This window comes from Panthera onca, chromosome D3 (genome assembly GCF_046562875.1).
Source record: "Panthera onca isolate mPanOnc1 chromosome D3, mPanOnc1 haplotype 2, whole genome shotgun sequence".
NCBI lineage: Eukaryota > Metazoa > Chordata > Mammalia > Carnivora > Felidae > Panthera > Panthera onca.
This window is the reverse complement of record NC_138350.1, coordinates 42,948,274-42,971,110: the sequence shown is the minus strand read 5'-3', so window position 1 is coordinate 42,971,110 and position 22,837 is coordinate 42,948,274. Positions and strand designations below refer to the sequence as shown.

The window sequence follows — 22,837 nt, the reverse complement described above, 5'->3', positions numbered from 1 at the left end:
ATGGATTAAAATTCACCTGGGGGCGCCTGGGTGGCTCAGTCGGTTAAGCGGCCGACTTCGGCTCAGGTCATGATCTCACGGTCCGTGAGTTCCAGCCCCGAGTCGGGCTCTGTGCTGACAGCTCAGAGCCTGGAGCCTGTTTCAGATTCTGTGTCTCCCTCTCTCTGACCCTCCCCCGTTCATGCTTTGTCTCTCTCTGTCTCAAAAATAAATAAACGTTAAAAAAAAAATTTAAAAAAAAATTCACCTGTAAAATTTTAGTGTACAGTTTGAATTTGGTTAATTTTATAGAGCCCTGTAACCACCACCACAATTAAGATACAGATGTTCCACCATTCTGGTTTCTTCACTCCCCTTTGCAGATAAGCAGGTGACCTCTGGTCTGAAGCAGCCAGCTCAGAATTTTTTTTTTTTTTTTAATAACTCAGTAATTTTTGGTATATTGATGAGAGTTGTATAACTTTCACTACAGTCTAATTTTAGAACATTCCATCACCCTTGGAAAAAATGGGTGTGTGTTAAAAGTTACTCCCTCTTTCTACCTTTTAGCCCTAGCAACCAGTAGTCTACTTGGTGTCTCTGTAGATTTACCTTTTCTGGCAAATACAAGCATGCAGTATGTGTTGTTTTTTTTTTTTTTTTGTACCTGGTTTCTTTTATTGGATATACACATCATTTGAGCATCTTTAAGAAATTAAATTTTTTTGTTTTAAAAATAGGGAATGACTCTACTAATGATGGGGTCAGCAGATGCTCTTCCTGAGGAGCCCTCAGCTAAGACTGTCTTTGTAGAAGACATGACCGAAGAACAGTTAGCATCTGCGGTAAGACATACCACGTTTTATATATTTGATTGCTATAGTTACTAGGATGCCTTTCAGAAAGTAGCATCTAAATGTTTTAAAGATTTAATTGTTAATATTAAGATGTATGTTTTTAGTAGTAAAAGGTTTTATTTTTGAAACTGGCTTGAGGAGTCCTTGTATAATTGGATAATTCAATGCAAAGTCAATTAGTATCTTTAATAAGTGTTATGCTAACTGCTATTATTTTATGGGAAAACAGGCTTAAAGACGATAAGTAGTTTAAATGCTGGATTGTTTAAATTCTTAAAATTTTCCTTGTTGAAAATACATACAATGTATCCTAAATTGCAATATTGTTTTAAAAAAACTGGTTAACACAAACTTGTCAAATGTTATTTTTTTATCATTGAGCATTTTTATAGTGTTATTTTTTTCTTTTTTTGAAGTGTTTCTATGTATACTTTGTTACCCCGTTCTAATGATAAGCCTGCAAAGGTGGGCAAGACTGATAGGATTGTTCTCTTATTATTTTCAAGAAGGGAATTAAAAACACAATATTAGCATGTTGCAAGTACACATTTCTATTGTGGGATATAAGACATTGTTACTTCTGGGTGAAGGTGGAATATAAATTGGTATGAGTTGGTAAATTGTACTTCAAAGTGTAAATTTTAGGGATTTTATACATGCTATGTCATTTTATAAAAATGAGTTAATCCTTTTCTTTATCAGATGGAATTACCATGTGGATTGACAAACCTTGGTAACACTTGTTACATGAATGCCACAGTTCAGTGTATTCGTTCCGTGCCTGAACTCAAAGATGCCCTTAAAAGGTAAGACAGAAGAGAAATGCTGTAATCCTGTTGGTAGGTAAGGGAGGTTCACATTTGGGTGAGTAGTGTTTAGTGTATCATTGTGTGTATAGTTTTTTTAGCAGCTTTATTTGAGATGCTCATTTATTGTACAGTTCATCTGTTTAAAGTATTTGATTAAATGGTCTTTATTATATTCACAAGATTGTACAGCCATTATCACAGACTAATTTTAGATTCTTTTCTTCCTTCCTGAAAGAAACCTATTCCTGAGCAGTCACTCCTTTTACCTTTCCCACCTCCAGCTCTAGGCAACCATTTATCTACTTTCTGTATTATCCATTTGCCTATTCTGGACATTTGATATAAATGGAATCATACAGTAAGTAATTTTTTGTGACTGGTTTCTTTTACTTAGCATAATATATTTTCTGGGTTTATTCATATTGTAGTATATGTCAGTACTTCATTCCTTTTTATGGCTGAATATTCAGCTCTATGGACATACCATATTATGTTAATCTGTTCATCTGTTGATAAACATTTGATTAGTTTCCATTTTGAGGCTGTTATAATAATGTTACCTACCATGAACATTCAGGGAGAAGTTGTTGTGCAGACCAGTTTTCATTTCTTTTGATTATGAGTGGATTACTTGGTCATGTAGTAACTCTTCATTAAACAGCATTTTGAGGAACTGCCAAACTGCTTGGCACCATTTTCTCTTCTGACCAGCAATGTAAGAGAGTTCCAATTGCTCCACCTCCATGCCAGTCTTTTTATTCAAATGTCTTTGATTATAGTCATCCTAAATGTGAAATGGTATCTCATTGTAGTTGTTGTTTGTAATTACCTAATGACTAGTGATGATCATCTTTTCATGTATTTATTGGCTTGTATATCTTCTTTGGAGAAACGTCTGTTCAAATTCTTTGCCTGTGTTTTATTTTTTTTAACTCTAATCTTTTTTTTAAATGTTTATTTTTGAGAGAGAGCGAGAGTGCGTGTGTGCGTGCATACATGGGAAGGGGAGGGGCAGAGAGAGAGGGAGACCGAAGATCTGAAGCTGGCTCTGTGCTGACAGCAGTGAGCCCCACATGAGGCTCACAAATAGCGAGATCATGACCTGAGCTGAGTTGGACACTCAACCCAGGTGCCCCCTTTGCCTGTGTTTTAAATGGTTTGTCTTTTGATTGTTCAGTTACAAGTGTGTAAGTTATATGTTCTGGATGTAAGTCCTTTTTCAGATAATTTGCAGATATTTTCTTTCATTTTGTGAGTTGTCTTCACTTTCTTGATGTTACTGTTTTGTAACACAAGAGGTTTTAATTTTGATGTAGTTTAATTTTGTGTGTGTGTGTGTGTGTGTGTGTGTGTGTGTTTGTGTGTATTTTACATATGAAACAGTTGCCTAATCCTAGGTCACAAATATTTAATCCTATATTTTAAGAGCTTCATAATTTTAACTCTTGAATTTAGGTCTCTAATCTATTTTTAGTTAATTTTTATGTATGGTGGGAAGTTGGTATCTCATTCTTGTGCAAATGGATATCCTGTTTTTTGAGTTCCATTTGCTGAAGACTCTTTCCTTGATGAATTGCCCTAGCACCTTTATTGAAAATCAGTTGACCATGATGTATGTAATAAGATTTATTTCAGAACTCTCAGTTCTAGTCTAGAAATAAATACCTTTATTTGTATTGATTTGTCCTTATGCTGGTGAATAATTTTTATACCACTATAGAAAAGAAAAAAGAGTAAACAGTTACCTGTGTTTTGACAGCCTGTGAAATAGTCTGTAAATGAAGATCCTTTCTCCTCACTGAATATAAATGTATAACTTAAAAAATATGTCACTTAATTCTCACTAAATTTATTACAACTGTCTTGGTATATACATTGCTGCTTGTTAATTTAGAATTCTATCCTACATTGTAATTTGAATTCTTAGCCAGCTTTATGAATGTTGATTTTTTTTTTTTCTTCTTCTTCTTTTTTCCTTAGTGGCTTGTGAAATGGTTTGATAGAGCTGGGCAATAGAGAGGAGAGAGGATTATACAGAAACCTGAGAGTAACAGAAGGTTTTCTAAATTTCTCTGAAGTGAATTCTTGTCAGGTATTTATGAAGTTGTCTAGCTTATAGCTGGTGTAGTTATTAGTGAACAAGACATAGTACCTATCTTCCAGGCACTTAGAGTCTTGATTGAGAAAGTCTGCCATGTTTGGTACTGTTTCAGAACTGCTTTGATGGGAAATGTTAAAGTCAGAGTGCTTTTTCCCCAGAGGTTTGTAGTTACTTTTCCACTATTTTTGTGTGCCCACAGATATGAGAGATCTAATATCAGTTTCATTTCTTATTCTTTTCTGTTAATAATTTTTAAGGTTTTCTTTTTCTTTTTGTTTTTCAGAGTTTTCTAATAGGGTAGGTGTGGGGTTTTATTTACCTTATTTAGTGCTGAGTGAGTTTTAGTGTAAGGACTCTTGTCCTAAACTTTGGACATTCTTGGCTGTTATTTCTTCAGATAGTTTCTCCTTTGTTTTATCTGGCTTCCCTTATATTCAGAATAATAGTTTCTGGATCTGTTTTTCATGTCTCTTTTTTTTTCTGCACTTCTGATTTTTTATTTTATGTGCTGTCTTCTGGGAGAGTGCCTCAGTTCTATTTTACATTTCACTGATGTATGCATTAGCTTTGTTTCACAGTTGCTTATCACAACTTTCTTTTCTTTAATCTCATGTTCTTAATTTTGGATATGAATTCTGCTTTTCTTTCTTCGAGGCTCTGAAGTATTCTTATTTCAAGGTCTTTTTCCCCCCCCTTGTTTGGACCTTTTTAATTTAAACTCTGTTCTCCTTAGATGTAAGGATTGATCTCTCGTTTGTGTCGAGATTGTGTAGTTATCTTATGCACCCATGTTCTCTTGCTTATGTTTCATTTGCAAATGAGCTGAATGAGCAGCTTATTGGGCAGCTCTCTGCCCTAAAAACTGGCTACTGGGAGCAGACTTGCCTTACTTCCAAGACTTCTTTGTATTTTGTTCATCTCGGATATCTTCCAGGCTCTATTCCAAGGAGAAGTCCTTCATGTTTTGGGGTTATTTCTCTGAGTTTTATATAAGCAGGGGAGATTTCATTCTGTTGATTTCAGTTTTCTTGACCAGATGAAATACTTTTTGAATGCTAAGTTTTTACAGGAGGTCAGAAGCCTTTGTACTTAACTAACTTACTACAAGAGGACATGGATGGGGTTGTATGTCTTTGGAAAAATGGCACTCACTGATAAAATAGGAATGAAAGAAGAGAGAGAAACTTCCATGGGAGGTGTTTTAAAACTGGCAGTCTGAAGCTCATCCTTAAATACTTAAGAATTTTTATTTGGCAGGTTCTGGGGAGTGAGAAGTATATATTGCTAAAGGGTAGAAGGGAAATAGACTGGGTTAGTTGAAGAGGCAATGAGGGCCAAGAACCAGAGCTACAGGTAGAACCTAGTTTGCTTGATGCTCCTCATTAGTGGAACCTCGTGATAAGTAGGAATTCTAAATTTAGAACTTGAAGTGAAAAGTATAATATAAAAAATTACCCTTAAATTCTATGAGCTACTTACAAAAGACTGTATCACATGGCCATATTTTTATCTTACTGGAGATTGGCAAGACATGTCTTGGTAAGTACCACATAGTTTTTTTTCATTAGCAGTTACTAGGTTGATATTTTACTTACATTTTACTTATATTTTCAAAGTTGTATAGGAATGATCTATTCTTTTTTTTAAATTTTTTAAATCTTTATTTTTGAGAAAGAGACAGAGTGTGAGCAGGGGAGGAGCAGAGAGAGAGGGAGACAGAGAATCTGAAGCAGGCTCCAGGTCCCGAGCCGTCAGCACAGAGCCCAACGTGGGGCTCGAACTTGTCAATCATGAGATCATGACCTGAGCCGAAGTCGGATGCTCAACCGACTGAGCCACCCAGGGGCCCCAGGAATGATCTATTCTTAATAGAACTTAACTATAAAATTGGCTGGACCAAACCTTTTTTTTGGGGGGGGGGGCATTTTAAATGTACATTTTCTGTGTCTTTTGGGTAAGTTTTGGTAATATATGTTTTCCTATGAATTTGTCCTTATGTCTTTAAGATATTTTAGTGTAAGAATTATCTATTTTTGGACCTGTATTTCCCCTCATTTTCATTTTTATTTGTTATGTATTTTTTCCCTTGATTATCTTGCCAGAGGTTTGTATATTTTATTTTTCAAAGAATCAGCTGTTAGATTTATTCAGTCACTTTTTTTGATGTCTGATTCATCCTACTTTTCTTTGTATTAACTTATTTCTATTTTCCTTTGGCTTGTTTTATTTTCTGATTTCTTAAGTTGTACGCTTAGATCATTTATTCTTGTGTAGTAATGAAAGTATGGTATTTAGTTCTGAGTTTTGGTTGCTGTTCTCTATTCATTAGATGAGGCTGTTCACATGTTTTTGAAAAAAAAAACAACTATAAAATCTTCCTTTTGACTCTGAATTCATTTATAACTATTAAATTTTAACATACAGAAAAGTATATGAATGAATTATCTCCATGAACACATCTGTGTAACCAACACAGACAAACAGAATCTCATCAGCCTCTAAATATTCCCTCGTGACTCTCCCTTCCTGATGGCTGCCTCTACTTTGTGTTCAGAATAGTTAATGATCATGTGACTTCTAACCTCATGGATTAACTTTGCCTATTTGGAACTCTTTATAAGCAGAAACATGGATTGTGTTCATTTGGGTCTGGCTTATTAGTTTTGGCTTAACCTTGTGTGTGTGGTTGTAGTTTATGATGTTCATGCTGTGTACTATGCCACTGTATGGATCTACTACACAATATCTATTTTTCTGTTGATGCATGTTTGGGGTTAGCTGATGTATGATTGATTCTTGTATTTCACAGATGATAGAAAAGTCAAACGTCCTTTTTTTTTTTTTTTTTTTTTTTTTTGTAGGTGAAAAAGTATAAAGTATAATAGACTGAAGCTTATTAATTACATTTGGATTTTCTATATCATGTAGTGTTTTTTTTTAAATTTTTTTAACATTTATTATTGAAAGACAGAGACAGAGCGTGAGCAGGGGAGGGGCAGAGAGAGAGGGAGACACAGAATCTGAAGCAGGCTTCAGGCTCTAAACTGTCAGCACAGAGCCTGAGGCAGGGCTGGAACCCACAAACCGCGAGATCATGACCTGAGCCGAGGTCGGACACTTAACCGGTTGAGCCACCCAGGCACCCCTCATTTGTTGTTTTTTTTTAAATTTACTGACTTGGTAAAGACTTTCTTAGAAAAGGTACTCTTTTATTGTTTATCTTCTGTAAATCCTCTTAGTGTTTCTGTTACATCTCTCTGTACTCTTGGCAGTTTTTCCTTTTATTTTCTAACAGTTTTTCTTTGTAAAGTTCAACTGTTATTTGGCTTACTGGATGGTTTTACCTTAATTAGGAATTAAACGTTTTCTTGGTAGGGGCCCCTGGGTGGCTCAGTCCATTAAGTGTCTGACTTCAGCTTAGGTCATGATCTCATGGTTCATGAGTTCTAGCCCCACATCGGGCTCTGTGCTTACAGCTCAGAGGCTGCAGCCTGCCTCAGGTTTTGTGTCTCCCTCTCTCTGTCCCTCCTCTGCTCATGCTCATGCTTTGTCTCTCTCTCAAAAATAAATAAACATCAAAAAAATTTTTTTTTAATTTTTTATTTATTTATTTTTTTTGGTATAATGAGAGGTTTGTGTGGGGAGATAGTATTAAATTATGCTTTTCCTATTCTTAGTGAGTTAAAAGATAATTCATTAGTATAGCCTTTGCCATAAATGTAGGGGTAGTTAGTTAGCAATGTTGTCCTGTAACTAGAAGTAAAATTCACTAACAACATGTTGTTATAAACTTCACTGATGTTTTGGGATACACTTGCTTTATTAGTACATTAACTTCAGAAGTGCCTTTTAAGAAGTTACAAACTAAGAGGGAAGCTATTAGGATTTTCACTTTTTATTTATTTATTTATTTATTTTTTTTTTTTTATTAAATTTTTTTTTTTTAACGTTTATTTATTTTTGAGACAGAGACAAAGCATGAACGGGGGAGGGTCAGAGAGAGGGAGACCCAGAATCTGAAACAGGTTCCAGGCTCCGAGCTGTCAGCACAGAGCCTGACGCGGGGCTCGAACTCACAGACCGTGAGATCATGACCTGGGCCAAAGTCGGCCGCTTAACCGACTGAGCCACCCAGGCGCCCCTGATTTTCACTTTTTAAAATGAATATATATAATTCAGACATTGTTATGAATTGTGTACTGAAAAACTTAAAAACTTGAGTCATAGCAATTTCCAAAATATCTAAATTAACAACTTTTCAGTTGGATATGATTTGACATTTTCTGTGACCTCTTTGATTGTTTACATAAGCACAGACATTTTTTTACTTTATTTTTTTATTTTAGAGAAAGTACGCACGCGAGCATGGGAGGGGGCAGAGGGGGTAGAGATAGAGAGAGAAAGAAAGAAAAAGAAAGAAAGGGAAAATCTTAATCAGTCTCCATGTTCAGCATGGAGCCTGACATAGGACTCGATCCCATAACCCTGGGATCAGCCAAAATCAAGTCAGATGGGTCAACCGAATGAGAGACCCAGGCGCCCCAAAGTTTTTTTTATTTTTAAATAGAAATGTAATTTACATGGAGTAAATATCTTGTGTTTGGTGTGATCAGTTTTGATAAATGCAAATATCTGTAACCCATTTTACAAATTACAGAACATTTCCCTCATCCCAGGAAGTTTTTATATTTCTACCTTTTCCTAGTCCTCATTCCCACCCACTACCCAACTCTGCAAGCAGCTACTGATCTCATATTAGTTTTGTGCATTCAGGAACTTAAATGTACAGAATGTATTTTTGGTTTGGCTTAGTTTAGTTAGCATAGTTTTTGAAATTCATCCATGTTACTGATGGTATTGATAGTTCTTATGGCTCTACATTCTTGCCAATCTTGGTTGATATCATTCTTTTTCATTTTAGTCCCTTCAGTGGGTGTGTGGTACATGAACATAGTTTTTTAATCATAGTGAATAGGCAGTCATTCTCTTGCCCCTCGGTGTTTGATATATGAATGATCATTTCTGATTCTGTGTCATAAGATGTATGAATAAATACTAGTTTATTTCCTTTGAATAGCCAGTCCTTTGTGCTGTTATAAATTAACTGAGAATTATAAATTGAAAGTGAATTTAGAAATTATTTAATAGCAACACCTCATTTTATAGGTAAGCAGACAGACTTGAAAATTAAAGGGACTTATTTATTGTTACATAGAAAGTTAATGCTGAATGTAGGTATATTGACTTTGATTTAATGTTTTTTTTTTTTTTTAATTTTTTTTTTTTTCAACGTTTTTTATTTATTTTTGGGACAGAGAGAGACAGAGCATGAACGGGGGAGGGGCAGAGAGAGAGGGAGACACAGAATCGGAAACAGGCTCCAGGCTCCGAGCCATCAGCCCAGAGCCTGACGCGGGGCTCGAACTCACGGACCGCGAGATCGTGACCTGGCTGAAGTCGGACGCTTAACCGACTGCGCCACCCAGGCGCCCCTGATTTAATGTTTTTGATGTAATGCTTTTTTTTGTTATTTCTGAAGTTGTGTTTTATTTTCTTTGTAATAATGGATATTATACTTGTACTTTTTTGTTTTGCAGTGTTTTCAGGAAATTTTTTTTTTTTTAATTTTTTAAGTTTATTTATTTTGAGATAGAGGAGAGAATTCCAAGCAGGCTATGCACTGTCAACGCTGAGCTCAACATGGGGCTCAAAACTCACAAAATGTGAGATCATGAGCTGAGCCAAAACTAAAAGTTGGTCGCTTAACGGACTGAGCCACTAGGTGCCCCGGGAAATGTTTTTTTTAAAAGTAATTGTTGGCAGGGAGGGGCGCCTGGGTGGCTCCGTTGGTTAAGCATTGGACTTCTGCTCAGTTCATGATCTCACGGTTTGTGAGTTCAAACCCCGCATTGGGCTCTGTGCTGGCAGCTGAGAACCTGGAGCCTGCTTTGGATTCTGGGTCTCCCTCTCTGTCTGCCCCTCCCCTGCTCATGCTTTGTCTCTCTCTCTCTGTCTCAGAAATAAACATTAAAATAAATAAATAAATAAATAAATAAATAAATAAATAAATAAATAAAATAAAATAAATAAATAAAGTGTTAAGAGAAAGAATTTAAAAGTAGTCTTCATTCATCTAATTCTTTTTTTCTTTAAAACAAACATTAAAAAAAGTTTTTTTTTATTTTTTTATTTTTGAGATAGAGATAAGAGCATGAGCTGAGGGGAGGGGCAGAGAGAGGAGACACAGAATCTGAAGCAGGCTCCAGGCTCTGAGAGGTCAGCACAGAGCCTGACGTGGGTCTTGAACCCACAAACTATGAGAGCATGACTGGAGCTGAAGTCAGATGCTTAACTCAATGAGCCACCCAGGCACCCCTTTTTTTCCCTTTTTGAAATGTTTATTTTGGGAGCAGTGCATAGGGGAGGGGCAGGGAGAGGGGGGGAGAGAGAATCCCAAGCAGGCTCTATGCTGTCAGCACAGAGCCTGGTGGAGGGCTTGATATCATGAACCGTGAGATCATGACCTGAGCCAAAACCAAGAGTCAGAGGCTCAACTGACTGAGCCACCCAGGCACCCCCCTAAATTCCCTTTTTTCTTAGTGTTCCTTTTTGTACATATAATTGTTAATGTAACAAGACCAAAAGAGGAGGAAATATAAAGGTGGGAACAACTCTGATAAACTTGCAGTTGAAGGTGTCATAAGCTCTTTTAACTAGTTTCTTCTCATTTGAGTTTCAGAATGAATCGAATCCTATTTAATTCTGCCTAATGTTCCTAGGTATGCAGGTGCCTTGAGAGCTTCAGGGGAAATGGCTTCAGCACAGTACATTACTGCAGGTCGGTATCTTAAAACTCCTTTTTTGAGAGGGCAGTGTAGTATTCAATAAGTTATTTTTCACTCAGTTTGTTTAGTAGCTTTCAATTTAAAAAATTGTTTTGTAAAACCTTGTCTCATTAAAATCGGAGTACTTATACTTACATATTATTTTATTATCCAAATTATAAACCTTTGATGTCTGTCTTTTCTCACTAAGAGTCTTTCGGTTTTTTGGATTAAATTTAATTTTGGCTTTAGGTTCTATTAGTAAGATCTATCTCTGAGGATAGCAAGAGGTAGGTTTTATTATAGTTGATGCAGTCATTACAAGAGAGTCTAATGTTAGTGTAAGGAAGTGGTATATGAAATATGAGGAGAAACAAATTCTTAAAGCATGGGAATAACATTTCTTCATTACATGAGACCATGTATTCTGTCTCCATTCATTTTGGGACAGTTTTACAAGTGAATACTTTCTTAAGTCATTGGGTTAGATTGATAAGGTATTCTTATGGCTGTGCCTTTTTGTTTGTAACAGCTTTAACTAGATACAATTCCCATACCATACAATTTATGCACTTAAAGTGCACAATTCGTTGTCTTTTAGTATACTCAGGGTTGTGCAGCCATCACCACAGGTCCATTTTAGAACATTTCATCGCTTTGAAAAAGAAGCTCTGTAACCTTTCACAGTCACCCTGTTTTCCGCTCTCCACCCCCAGCCCTGTACAGCCACTCACCTACTTTCAGTCTCCATAAATTTGCCTATTCTGGACTTTTGACAAAAATGGAATTTACAATATGTGGTCTTTTTAGAGAGGCTTCTTTCACTATTTTCAAGGTTCATCCAGATTGTAGTATGTATGAGTGCTTGATTCCTTATTGCTGAAAAAGATTCTGTTGTAGGCATATATTGTATTTCCTTTGTCCTTTGGGTGGTTTCCGCTTTTGACTATTGTAGTATTGCTATTGTAAGTATTGCTAAAAACTTGTTCAAGGATTTCTGTGGACATGTTTTTATTTCTCTTGGGTATATATCTGTGAGTGGAATTGCTGGGTCGTATGGTAACTATACTTTAACCTTTTGAGGAATGCCAGACTGTTTTCCAAAGCAGCTGCATCATTTTATATTTCTCCCAGCATGAATAAGGGTTCCCATTTCTCTGTATTGTTGATAATACTTGGTATTGTCTGTTTTTGATTATAGCTAGCCTAGGGGTGTGAAGTGGTATCTCATTGTGGTCAGCTGTTAATTTGTAATACTATAAAAACAGTATGTTTCTTTGTGTCATTTGTAGTTAGAGGTTTTTCCTTCGACCATTTTTTTTCCTGAAAGATTTATTGGAAGTTTTTAATGAGAAAAATATGATCATTTATATCTAGTTTACTTGTTTGCTTTTGTATCTAAGAGTAGCTTGGAATTTCAGCAACTTCTCCAGTATCCTCTAAGAGGCTTGTAGTATTGAGGAGATGAAAGATACTGTTTTTCATTTTTAAATTTTATTTTGTGCTAATTTTTTTAAATGTTTATTTTTAAAAGAGACCGAGTGTGTGCAGGGGAGGGGCAGAGAGAGAGGGAGACAAAGATTCTGAAGCAGGCTCCAGGCTATAACATGTTAGCGCAGAGCCTGACACAGGGCTCAGACTCAGAGCCACGAGATCATGACCTGAGCCAATATCAGGCGCTTAACCACCTGAGCCACCAGGTGCCCCTGTGCTAATTTTTTAAAATGTTTATTTATTTATTTTGAGAAAGCGTGTGTGAGCAGGGGAGGGCCAGAGAGAGAGGAGGGAGTGAGAAGCCCAAGCAGGCTCCTCACTGTCAGCACAGAGCCCGATATGGGGCTCGAACCCATGAAATGTGAGATCATGACCTGAGCTGAAACCAAGAGTCAGATGCTTAACTGACTGAGCCACCCAGGCACCCCTGTTTTGTGCTAAATTTAAATTTACAGAACAGTTACAAGAATTCACCAGTTATTAACTTTTTGTCCTACCTAGATACCTGGCTCATCATTCTCTGTAACCATGTTCTTTTTTTTTTTTTTTTTTTTGAACCTTCAAGAGTAACGTATAGACGTTACAGTTTATTCCTGAATACTTCAGTATGTATTTCCCAAGAATAAGGACATTCATAATCACAAGACAATTACCATTTTTCAAAATCTAGGGGTTTAACATGGATGAAGTACTCTAAAATACAGATTACTTAAATTTCGGCAGTTGATCCAGTATTGCCATTATAAAGTTCTTTGCTTTGGGAGCCAGTTTGGGATCATACATTGTATTCAATTTTCATGTTTTACTAGTCTCTTTTAATGTATAGTGCATTTTTGATCTTTTTCTTTCAAACTAATGAAATACTTTGAGATGCTCTGTTTATGGTATATATTAAATCTTAAACCATTGTTTATTTTGAGTAATGTGTACTTTAAAGTGTGCTATAATTTAGATTTTTTCTTTTAAAAATCATTAGCTTGGTAGTGATGCTTAATTTTTGCTGTCTCTTGGAAAAACATTTTTAAACACCACGTTGTTTTATTCGGGAACATTTTATTGCACACTGGCTTTGTGCTTAGTATTTTCTGGGCTTCGGTTTGTATATACTAATGGTAGATAACATTTCACATGTTAGTTAACGAAACGAGTCAAGATAGGCTAGACTAGCATTTTGCTGTACATGAAGTAAGAAGGGCAAGGTATGATAGCCAGGGAGTCAGCAGAGCAGGAGTATTCTGAACTCCCAGAGCAGGGCTCAGTCTGCCATGACCATGAGATTTTATGAAAGTGAAAGAGGATAGCAGAGGAAAGATTTTGAAGAAGGCAAATTAGTTTTGGTTCTTAGTAGAGTTAGGATGTATGTTAAACATATTTTATTTAATGTTTAGGAGTTAAGTAGTTGGGAACTAAGTACGGGCTTAAGGGGAGGTCGGTTGGGAGTGGTGGCCTGACAGTGGCATAGTACCAAAACAGTAACATCAGCCTGTTTGATCCCTAGACAAAGGTTATGTGTTCTCTGTGTTGAATGAATATACCGTGCTTTGTTTTGGAAGACAAAGGCTGGCAAGGAGAGAGAGACAGAGGGGCAGGGCTCAGAAGTTGTTTATAGTTAGTGCATTATAAAGTCTTCGGGTCAATTCTTTAAGATTTAAAAACAAATCTTTTTCTTATTGGGAATCTGAAAACTACAAAAAGAGTAGATATACTTAAAAGTACTCAGCAGTTTTGTGTTTTTATTAATCTAGAATTAATTTATAGTAACATGTATTAAATGTGTCACTGTTTTACTAAAGCAGTGTTTGCTTTGCTTTTTAAGCCCTTAGAGATTTGTTTGATTCCATGGATAAAACGTCTTCTAGTATTCCACCTATTATCCTACTGCAGTTTTTACACATGGCTTTCCCACAGTTTGCGGAGAAGGGTGAACAAGGACAGTATCTTCAACAGGTAAACAGGGCAAGGTTCTGGGGTTTTCATTGTGTAAATGTAAAACTTAGGTGTTATACACTTACCATATTTATTTGCATTTCCAAATATACTCCAGTTATCAGTCCTCTCTGGTTCATACTATCATCTTTTGCCTGGAGTGGTCTGGTAATTGATCATCTCACTTCTGCTTTTGTCCGTCTTTTTGCGGGTTTCTCCACACAACCTTTTAGAGTCCTTAAACTGTTACTAAGGAATAATCCTTGGTCCCTTGTTGATTGCCTCTTAGTGATTTTCTATCCCAGTCCTGAATAATCTTATTCCTGGCTACCTCCCTGAGCTCATCATGTACCACTCTCACCCTTGCTTACTTTGGCTCTCCTGTACACTCACTGGCTTCCTTGCTATTTTTTAAACCCTCCACATACCCTCTTTCTGCAGGGTCTTTGCTCTTCTTTCTTTAGCTTACAGATAAGTGCATGGCTTGCTTCCTCATATTGTTTGGGTCTTCTGGCTCAAATGTCAAGGCATCAGAGAAGCTTTCTTGACTATCCTATTGAAATAGCACACTTCCTTTCACCTCATCACTTTCTGCTCCCATATTTTTTTTTTTTTTCTTCATAACTTCTCTTTAGGTGAATTTATGTTATATGTTATTTATATCCCCCTTGAGAACTTCCTTCTGTTTTGGTCACGGCTGTGTTTATTCTTAGTGTCTAAAACAGTGTTTAGCATAAGGAAGAGATCAGTGAACCTCTCTTGAATGAATGAATGTTCTGGAATTCTTTGCTTTGAAGATCATATAATATCTCATTTGACTTAATATTTTAAATAAAATAGCTTTATTTCCCTTCCCTAAGGAAACAGTACTTCTTTTGGAAGACTCTTATGGGTAAAACGTTGTCACAGCCAGGATTATTTACTGTGTCATTTTTAAATTACAGGATGCTAATGAATGTTGGATACAAATGATGCGAGTATTGCAACAGAAATTGGAAGCTATAGAAGATGATTCTGTTAAAGAGGTGATTGAAATCTGTTTGTGCTTATAGACTTCCATTATACCTTGATTTCCCCCTACTCACCAATCCCAAAGGCTTGAAATAAATTCATCTTAATAGATACACATGTACTTGAATACTTTAACATGCTCAGTCTGTAGTTGGAATTTGAAAGCTTGCATTTGACACTTGAATTCAGTGTATTATTTATTAAACATAGAAGATATTATTGAGCATCTGTAGTCTTTTGGTGATGTTTTTTGAATAGAAGGATTTTACAGAAGGGGCTTACATTTTAAAAAGCTTAAATATGTATTTACTAAATTGGATTATGAGGGAAGAAATACACATTAGTATCTATATAAAGTAAATTTGGAATTTTTGTTTTAATTTTTGCAGACAGATTCTTCATCTGCATCAGCAGTGACACCTTCTAAAAAGAAAAGCTTAATTGATCAGTTCTTCGGAGTTGAGTTTGAAACTACGTATCCTTATGAGCCAAGATTTGTAGAGGCTGTACTCATAACTTACTAGAAGTAGATGGGTATCAGTAGCATTGTTGACTGATTGGAGTGGTGGGTGGGGTATGAAAAATTCTTCAGAGGCTTTATGCCTGAAAAATATGGTGAAACTTAGGAATTTGGAAAAATATACCCATTAGAGTAATCCTAATGTTTAGGTAAGTATATACTTTAATAAGGATATTCATTATTTTTTCCTAAGAATATCTTTAGCGGAGTCAACCTCATTAATTCACTTCATAGGGAATTTTTTTTTTTTTTTTTTTACTTCATAGGGAATTAATTTTTTAAATGTATGAAACAATGTATCAGCCAAATTGTATACATGAGATTGAGCCAATAAAACATGAATTCATGAATTTAGGGAAGGCCTATTTTCTAGGTCATGGGTAGAAGCTTAAAGATTTCTGTTTATGTACCTTAGTGTTAAAACCATTCAATACTATGAGTACCAATGTATATTTGTTGAGAGTTTATCCTTTTATACACTCATTACTCATATTGTTGGTAAGTGAATGGAGCACTTTTAAGTATGTTGAAATGAATCTACTTGGAAACCAAAATGTTTTAAATACCAGTGTATGATGCTATTTTTTTTAAATTCCAGTATAGTTATAACATACAATGTTATATTAGTTTCAAGCGTATAATATAGTGATTCAGCAGTTCTACACATTACTCAGTGCTCATTTTCCTATTTCACCCACCTCCCCTCTAGTAACCATCAGTTTGTTCTCTATAGCTAAGAAGAGTCTGTTTCTTGGTTTGTCTCTTTGTTCATTTGATTTTGTTTCTTAAATTCCACGAGTGAAATCAAACAGTATGTGTCTTTTTCAGATTAACTTATTTCACTTAACGTAATACCCTCTAGCTCCATTCAGTTGTTGCAGATTGCAAGATATCAGTCTTTTTTTTTTTTTTGTGGCTGAATAATATTCCATTGTGTATATATAACACATCTTTATCCATTCATCCATCAACGGACACTTGGGCTGTTTCCATAACTTGGCTATTGTAAATAATGCAATAAACATGGGGGTGCCTATATGTCTTTTCAAATTAGCGTTTCCATATTCTGTGGATAAATACCTAGTAGTGGAATTCCTGGATCATATGGTTGTTCTGTACTGTGTTCCACAGTGGCTGCACCTGTTTGCATTTCCACCAGCAGTTCATGAGAGTTCCTTTTTCTCCACATTCTTGCCAGCACTTGTCATTTTAGCCATTCTGACAGATGTGAGGTGATATTGTGGGTTTGATTTGCATTCTCCTGATGATTAGTGATGCTGAACATCTTTTTTTGTGTTGGCTGTCTGTATATCTGCTTTGGAGAAATGTCTATGTCTTCTGCCCATTTTTAATTGAATTATTATTATTTTTTGGTGTTGTATAAGTTCTTTATATGTTTTGGATACTAACCCTTTATCGGATATGTCATTTGCAAATAGTGATGCTATTAATTTTAATAGCATTAGGATAATTTATTATATTCAGGATTATGTAACAAAGTGAATGCCTGTTGGTATATTCCTTATCTTATTTCTCAAGCATGAAATGTACAGAATCTGAAGAAGAAGAAGTCACTAAAGGGAAGGAAAATCAGCTTCAGCTTAGCTGTTTTATCAATCAAGAAGTCAAGTATCTTTTTACAGGACTTAAATTGGTAAGTTCAGTTACAGTTGATCTTAATTGTAAATGGATTCTCTATTTGCAGATACACCTACTTAACTAAAATTTATTTATACCTCTAATATCAATACTTGTGGTGCTTTCATAGTCATTTGTAGACATGTTCCATAGTGGCAAAAATTTTGAGTTAATGGACACAGTCTCACCTGAGGTCCAAAAAGGTGATGCTCTGTCTTCTAGTTTCAACTCATGAAACAAGCAAGTGTCCTTTTGCAGTAATTTTAGTACCACAAATTTTTTTTTTTTTTTTTTGCATTTTGTGCTTTTTGTTGGTGATTTGCTGTTTAGAGTGGCCTTGAGCCAAAGTGCTGAAGTGCTGTCTAGTGTTCTGAGGCCAAGAAGACTGTGTGTGAATGTTTGTTAGATAAGCCTTAAGGAGAAAATAATGTTTGTTAGATAAGCTTTGTTCAGGGATGAATTAGAGTGTAGTTGGCTGTGAAGACGATAATGTGTCAACATATCATTTAATGGAAACACACATAACCACAAGGTTGTGTATTATGTGCATGATAGGTTGACAAAAATGTTGTGACCAGAGGCTTGTAGGAGGCCTCTGAGGGTATTATGATGAGGGTGTATTAGTAATGATGAGTATAAACTGGGATTTTACTGTTCAAATCAGGCCATGTGGGTCCTCTGCCACTGCACCAGTATTACAGTTGAGGCCCCAGAATGTAAGTGACTTAATTGGTTTGTGGCAGAGCCCGGGTCTAGAACTTGATACTGTCATTATCCAGTTAGTACTCTTTCACCGTTTCCATATTATAGAATGTATTCTTTAATGAGAAGATTGATAAAATTTAACAGTTTTGCTTGCTAATTTAGTACTTTGGTTTGGTTTGGGAAATACGTACATGTCTTGAAGATAGGCAATGAATTGAGGCAGGGATTGCATTGATAAACAAGATCATTTGTCATCAGGGAGTTCCCATCTATAGTTTGGGATAAGATTGGCTAGGGAAGGGGTTGGTAAATGTGGACATAAGAGGCAAATAGTAATATTCTCTGCTCTGTGATACTGAAGGGGAGTTGTAATGAGGCCTAATGGCTTTTAAGAGAAGTTTATTTTAAAAGCTTACAAATAATAGCTAACTCCTAAGAGTCCTATAATAAATCATGATGTGCAAGTTTCAAGGCATCAAATGAAGTATAAATGTAATTGGGGAGTGTAGAAGGGAATGGAATGTTTTGGCAGGAACTCTCCAGGACAATATTTTCTTCATAATTTTATAAAATTCTGGAAAAGCTAAATGTGCTTGGCTCTTCTAGATGATAGTGGATTGATAATTGATATAGCTTACCTGATGAATAACATCATGCCAGATATGCTTTCTTGAAAAGCATGTATTTTTCAGATACTGTATTGTCTTGCCCATTTTTATAATAATTTCTAAAAAATGTGTATTTATTTATTGAGAGAGAGAGAGGCAGAGAGAGGGAGACAGAATTCCAAGCAGGCTTCGCACTACCAGCACAGAGCCCGACACAGGGCTCAAACCCACGAACCATGAGATCATGATCTGAGCTGAAATTGAGAGTCAGATGCTTAACCAACTGAGCCACTCAGGCGCCCCATGTTGCCTGTTTTTTAGATGCTTTATTATCATTTGTTCTGATTATTCTAGAGTAATTTGGCTCCATATTTCTTTACCATTTTTGCTGATGAACAAACTTGATTAAGTGTTAAAAAGCTACATGGTGATTCCTTTTGTAATATGATTAGTAATGTTTAAAAATTAAGAAAATATTTTATATAAGTAATTTTATAGTAAACATTAACAGTAAATTGTTTTAACTTAAATGTCTTGGATATTAAATGTTCTTATGAAGCAGAGCACATTAGTGTTTTTTTGATATGAAAAATAATAGTAGCTAATGTTTATTGAACATAGAATATATGCCAAATGGTTGTGCATGTTTTTTACACATTCTGACTCATGTAATTCTAACAGCACTATGATATATATGTGGTTGTTGTTATCATTTCCATATGATGTGCAGAGGGGTAACTGCCTTGCTGAGCATCACATAGGCTGTAAGAAATGGAAAAGCAGACATGATGGTTAAGATATGTAAAGTGGCTTTCCACATATGTTAGATTAACAGGTTTTCTCTGTGATGACTTTTCTCATTTAATAGTAATTGGTTCTGGAAGGTTTTTATACATAAAGCATAAAGAACAAGGATTCTCTACATTTTCTTAATTGTCCTTTAATAGTATTCTGATTGTATGTAGACAGAAGCCATAAAAGCTTTTTTATATTATATAAAATACAGTGTAAACTCAGAATATGAGCAACATTTGGGTCACAATTTAAAAACTTCAAACGTTATTTACATTCTGAGGAGTTCACACTAGTGTAAATTATTTGATGCCTTTTCAGAACTGAACCAAATCTAAAGGCCTTCGTACATTGTCTTCATTTAGATGATTTTTCGGTGGTATAAATCCATGTTCATATGTTGTCTAACAGAATTAAAAGTAGATTCCAGGGATGCCTGGCTGGCATGTGATTCTTTTTTTTTTTTTTTTTTTTTAGGGGCACCTGGGTGGCTCAGTCGGTTGGGCGTCCGACTTCGGCTCAGGTCATGATCTCCCGCTCTGTGAGTTCTAGCCCCGCGTCGGGCTCTGTCCTGACAGCTCAGAGCCTGGAGCCTGCTTCGGATTCTGTGTCTCCTCTCTGGCCCTCTCCCGTTCATGCTCTGTCTCTCTCTGTCTCAAAAATAAAAGAAAAATAAATGTTTAAAAAAAAAATTAAAAAAAAAAATTTTTTTTAACATTTGTTTATTATTGAGAGACAGAGTGTGAGCAGGGGAGGGGCAGAGAGGGAGACACAGAATCTGAAGCAGCCTCCAGGCCCTGAGCTATCAGCACAGAGCCCGACGTGGGGCTTGAACTCACAAACTGCGAGATCATGACCTGAGCCGAAGTCGTACGCTTAACCGACTGAACCACCCAGTCACCCCTGGCATGTGATTCTGGATCCCCAAGGTCACGAGTTCAAGCCCCACTTTGGGCATAGAACTTATTTAAAAAAAAAAAAAAAGTGTGATTCTATATTGCAGAAAAAAAATTTTAAAACTAAAAATGTTTGGTCTTCTGTTATATTCCTTTTTTTTTTTTTTTTTTTTGTAGCGACTTCAGGAAGAAATTACCAAACAGTCTCCGACATTGCAAAGAAATGCTTTATACATCAAATCTGTAAGTTGTGCATTCCTTTTGAAATTGAATCCATTTTGATGAAAGGTTTCCAGTTAATTAATGTTACCCAGTCTTTGTACCAAACCAAGGAATTAAAAACTTGTGTTATTTGCATGTGATAGGATTTATTTTTTCTCCTCAGTCCAAGATCAGCCGACTACCTGCTTACTTGACTATTCAGATGGTTCGATTTTTTTATAAAGAGAAGGAATCTGTGAATGCTAAAGTTCTTAAGGTTAGTAATGAGCTTCAGTATAATAAAATATTGTAATTCTTTGATAGAAATCCCTAACTTAAAGGTTTCTTTATTCCTTTAGGGATAAACTTCAAAATACTGTAAGGGAAGTTATTAACATTAGATAAGTGGTTCTTAATTAACCAAGACTGTGTATTGGAATTATCTATTGTCCTTTTTCTTAAAAAAATTTTTTTTGTGTGTTTATTTATATTTTTGAGGGAGAGAGAGACAGAGCGTGAGTGTGGGAGGGGCAGAAAGAGAGGGAGACACAGAATTGAAGCAGGCTCCAGGCTCTGAGCTGTCAGCACAGAGCCCGACACGGGGCTTGAACCCGTGAACCTCGAGATCATGACCTGAGCCGAAGTTGGACACTCAACCGCCTGAGCCACCCAAGCGCCCCTATCCTTTTTCTTTTAAATCATTCATACACATGCCTGATTTTTACCACCAGCACCCTCAGCATTTGATTAAGTAGGCCCTGAGGTCTTACAATTTTTTGAAAGATTCCCAGTTAATTCTGATGGTTGCCCTTCACTCTCCCAGAAACACTGCTCTAGAGCAGATCCTCAACTCCATAGATACTGACCCAGCAGTATTATAACACACTACACTCTCTAGTGCAGTAATTATAATTTCTTCAGTAAGAGCCAGCCTTAAGAACTGTTTTATGGAACGGTAGCTCTGCTACATATCCACAGTCCTTGATCCTTGGGAGACAGCTGAAATTCTTAATACAATTTTAGATATACTTAGTGTTACATGATAGGGTCAAATGTAGTTGGAAGTATTTACTAGTGTTAACTATAAATATGTATTAATATTTAGTTATTAAACTGTACCACTTATTTCTGTGTAAAGGAGTATTTCAAGTTACAAAGAGTCATTAAGTGACCCCATTTGTAAATTGATTTCCATTGTCCGTTATAAGTGTCAATTATTTTCACAGCAACTGATCTATTTTTTTTTTTTTTTAAGTTTATTTTGAGAGAGCAAGAGCACGCACAAGCAGGGGAGGGGCAGAGAGAGAGAGAGAGAGGGAGAAACACAATCAAAGCGGGCTCTAGTCTCTGAGCTGTCAGCGTAGAACCCGATGTAGGGCTCAAATCCACAAATCGTGAGATTATAACCTGAGCTGAAGTTGGACGCTTAACTGACTGAGCCGTCCAGGTGCCCCTGATCTAATGTTTTTGAAATGCTTCTTTTGTCATGTAAATTTTGGTAACTCCTCTGTGGTTAATGTTATGGGTTAGAATATTGGGGGAAAAAAGTGAAAAATTTTTTTTTACCTTAAAAAGTTAGGACCCGGGTGCCTGGCTGGCTCAGTTGGTAGAGCATGTGACTCTTGATTTTAGCATCCTGCATTCAAGCCCCAAGTTAGGCATGGAGCCTATTTAAAAAGGAAAATTAGGACCAGATTGAAAATAAGCACTGTGATGTTTTCAGCTGCATAGGTTTGCAAGTGATTTTTATAAATTTTATTTTCAACTTCTTTTGATTATGAAAGTACTACTATAAAAGTGTTAATAGATATTTTTAGTAACTACTTTTATAAGTGTGTTTACACATTTTTTTTCTTGGTTTTGTATATAGGATGTTAAATTTCCTCTTATGTTGGACGTGTACGAACTATGTACACCAGAACTTCAGGAGAAAATGGTCTCTTTTCGATCAAAATTCAAGGATCTAGAAGATAAAAAAGTGAATCAGCAGCCAAAGACAGTAGGTTCTTATTGCTGATTTTCTCATTTTAATATTTTAATCTTTAATCTGTTCAACAATTACTTTGTTATCGTTAATCTCTTAGTAGAAATGGATGAACCTCTATTTTCTCTATTCACAAAAGTTTTGGGTATATTTTAGTGTAAGAAAAAGAACTCTAGTTATGGTGTATGGGCCCTTTATGGTAGAATAAGCCCTAATATTTATTTTTTCCCTGTAATATGTAGCTTAAGCTTAGAGTTCTTTTATCACCTCAAAGTACTTTACATAAAATCTTGCCTAGTGTTTTTAGTGTATTTTATTGTTTTCCTTGTAAGTAATGGAATTATCTCTATTTTAAGATGGAATTCATGTTGTAGAGTATCGGCTCATTTATGCCTACTGTGACAACTAAGTTGTATCTTTTAGGTGCTGCTGGTGTGCCTGCCTTTAACTGCTAAAATCACAATCTTAGGAGAGTTTGTATTTAATAAGTTG

General features: G+C 35.8%; 1 protein-coding gene across 1 annotated transcript in view; it reads left to right on the top strand.

The window, feature by feature from the left end:
* Positions 1-22,837, top strand: part of USP14 (ubiquitin specific peptidase 14) — a 50,072-nt gene that overhangs the window by 21,612 nt on the left and 5,623 nt on the right. The window contains exons 4-13 of the mRNA XM_060613393.3: positions 720-824; positions 1,539-1,642; positions 10,526-10,584; positions 13,881-14,011; positions 14,935-15,015; positions 15,391-15,476; positions 17,061-17,175; positions 20,338-20,403; positions 20,546-20,638; positions 22,232-22,360. Of these exons, the coding sequence (XP_060469376.1) occupies positions 720-824; positions 1,539-1,642; positions 10,526-10,584; positions 13,881-14,011; positions 14,935-15,015; positions 15,391-15,476; positions 17,061-17,175; positions 20,338-20,403; positions 20,546-20,638; positions 22,232-22,360 (969 nt within the window). The remainder of the gene's footprint in view (positions 1-719; positions 825-1,538; positions 1,643-10,525; positions 10,585-13,880; positions 14,012-14,934; positions 15,016-15,390; positions 15,477-17,060; positions 17,176-20,337; positions 20,404-20,545; positions 20,639-22,231; positions 22,361-22,837) is intronic.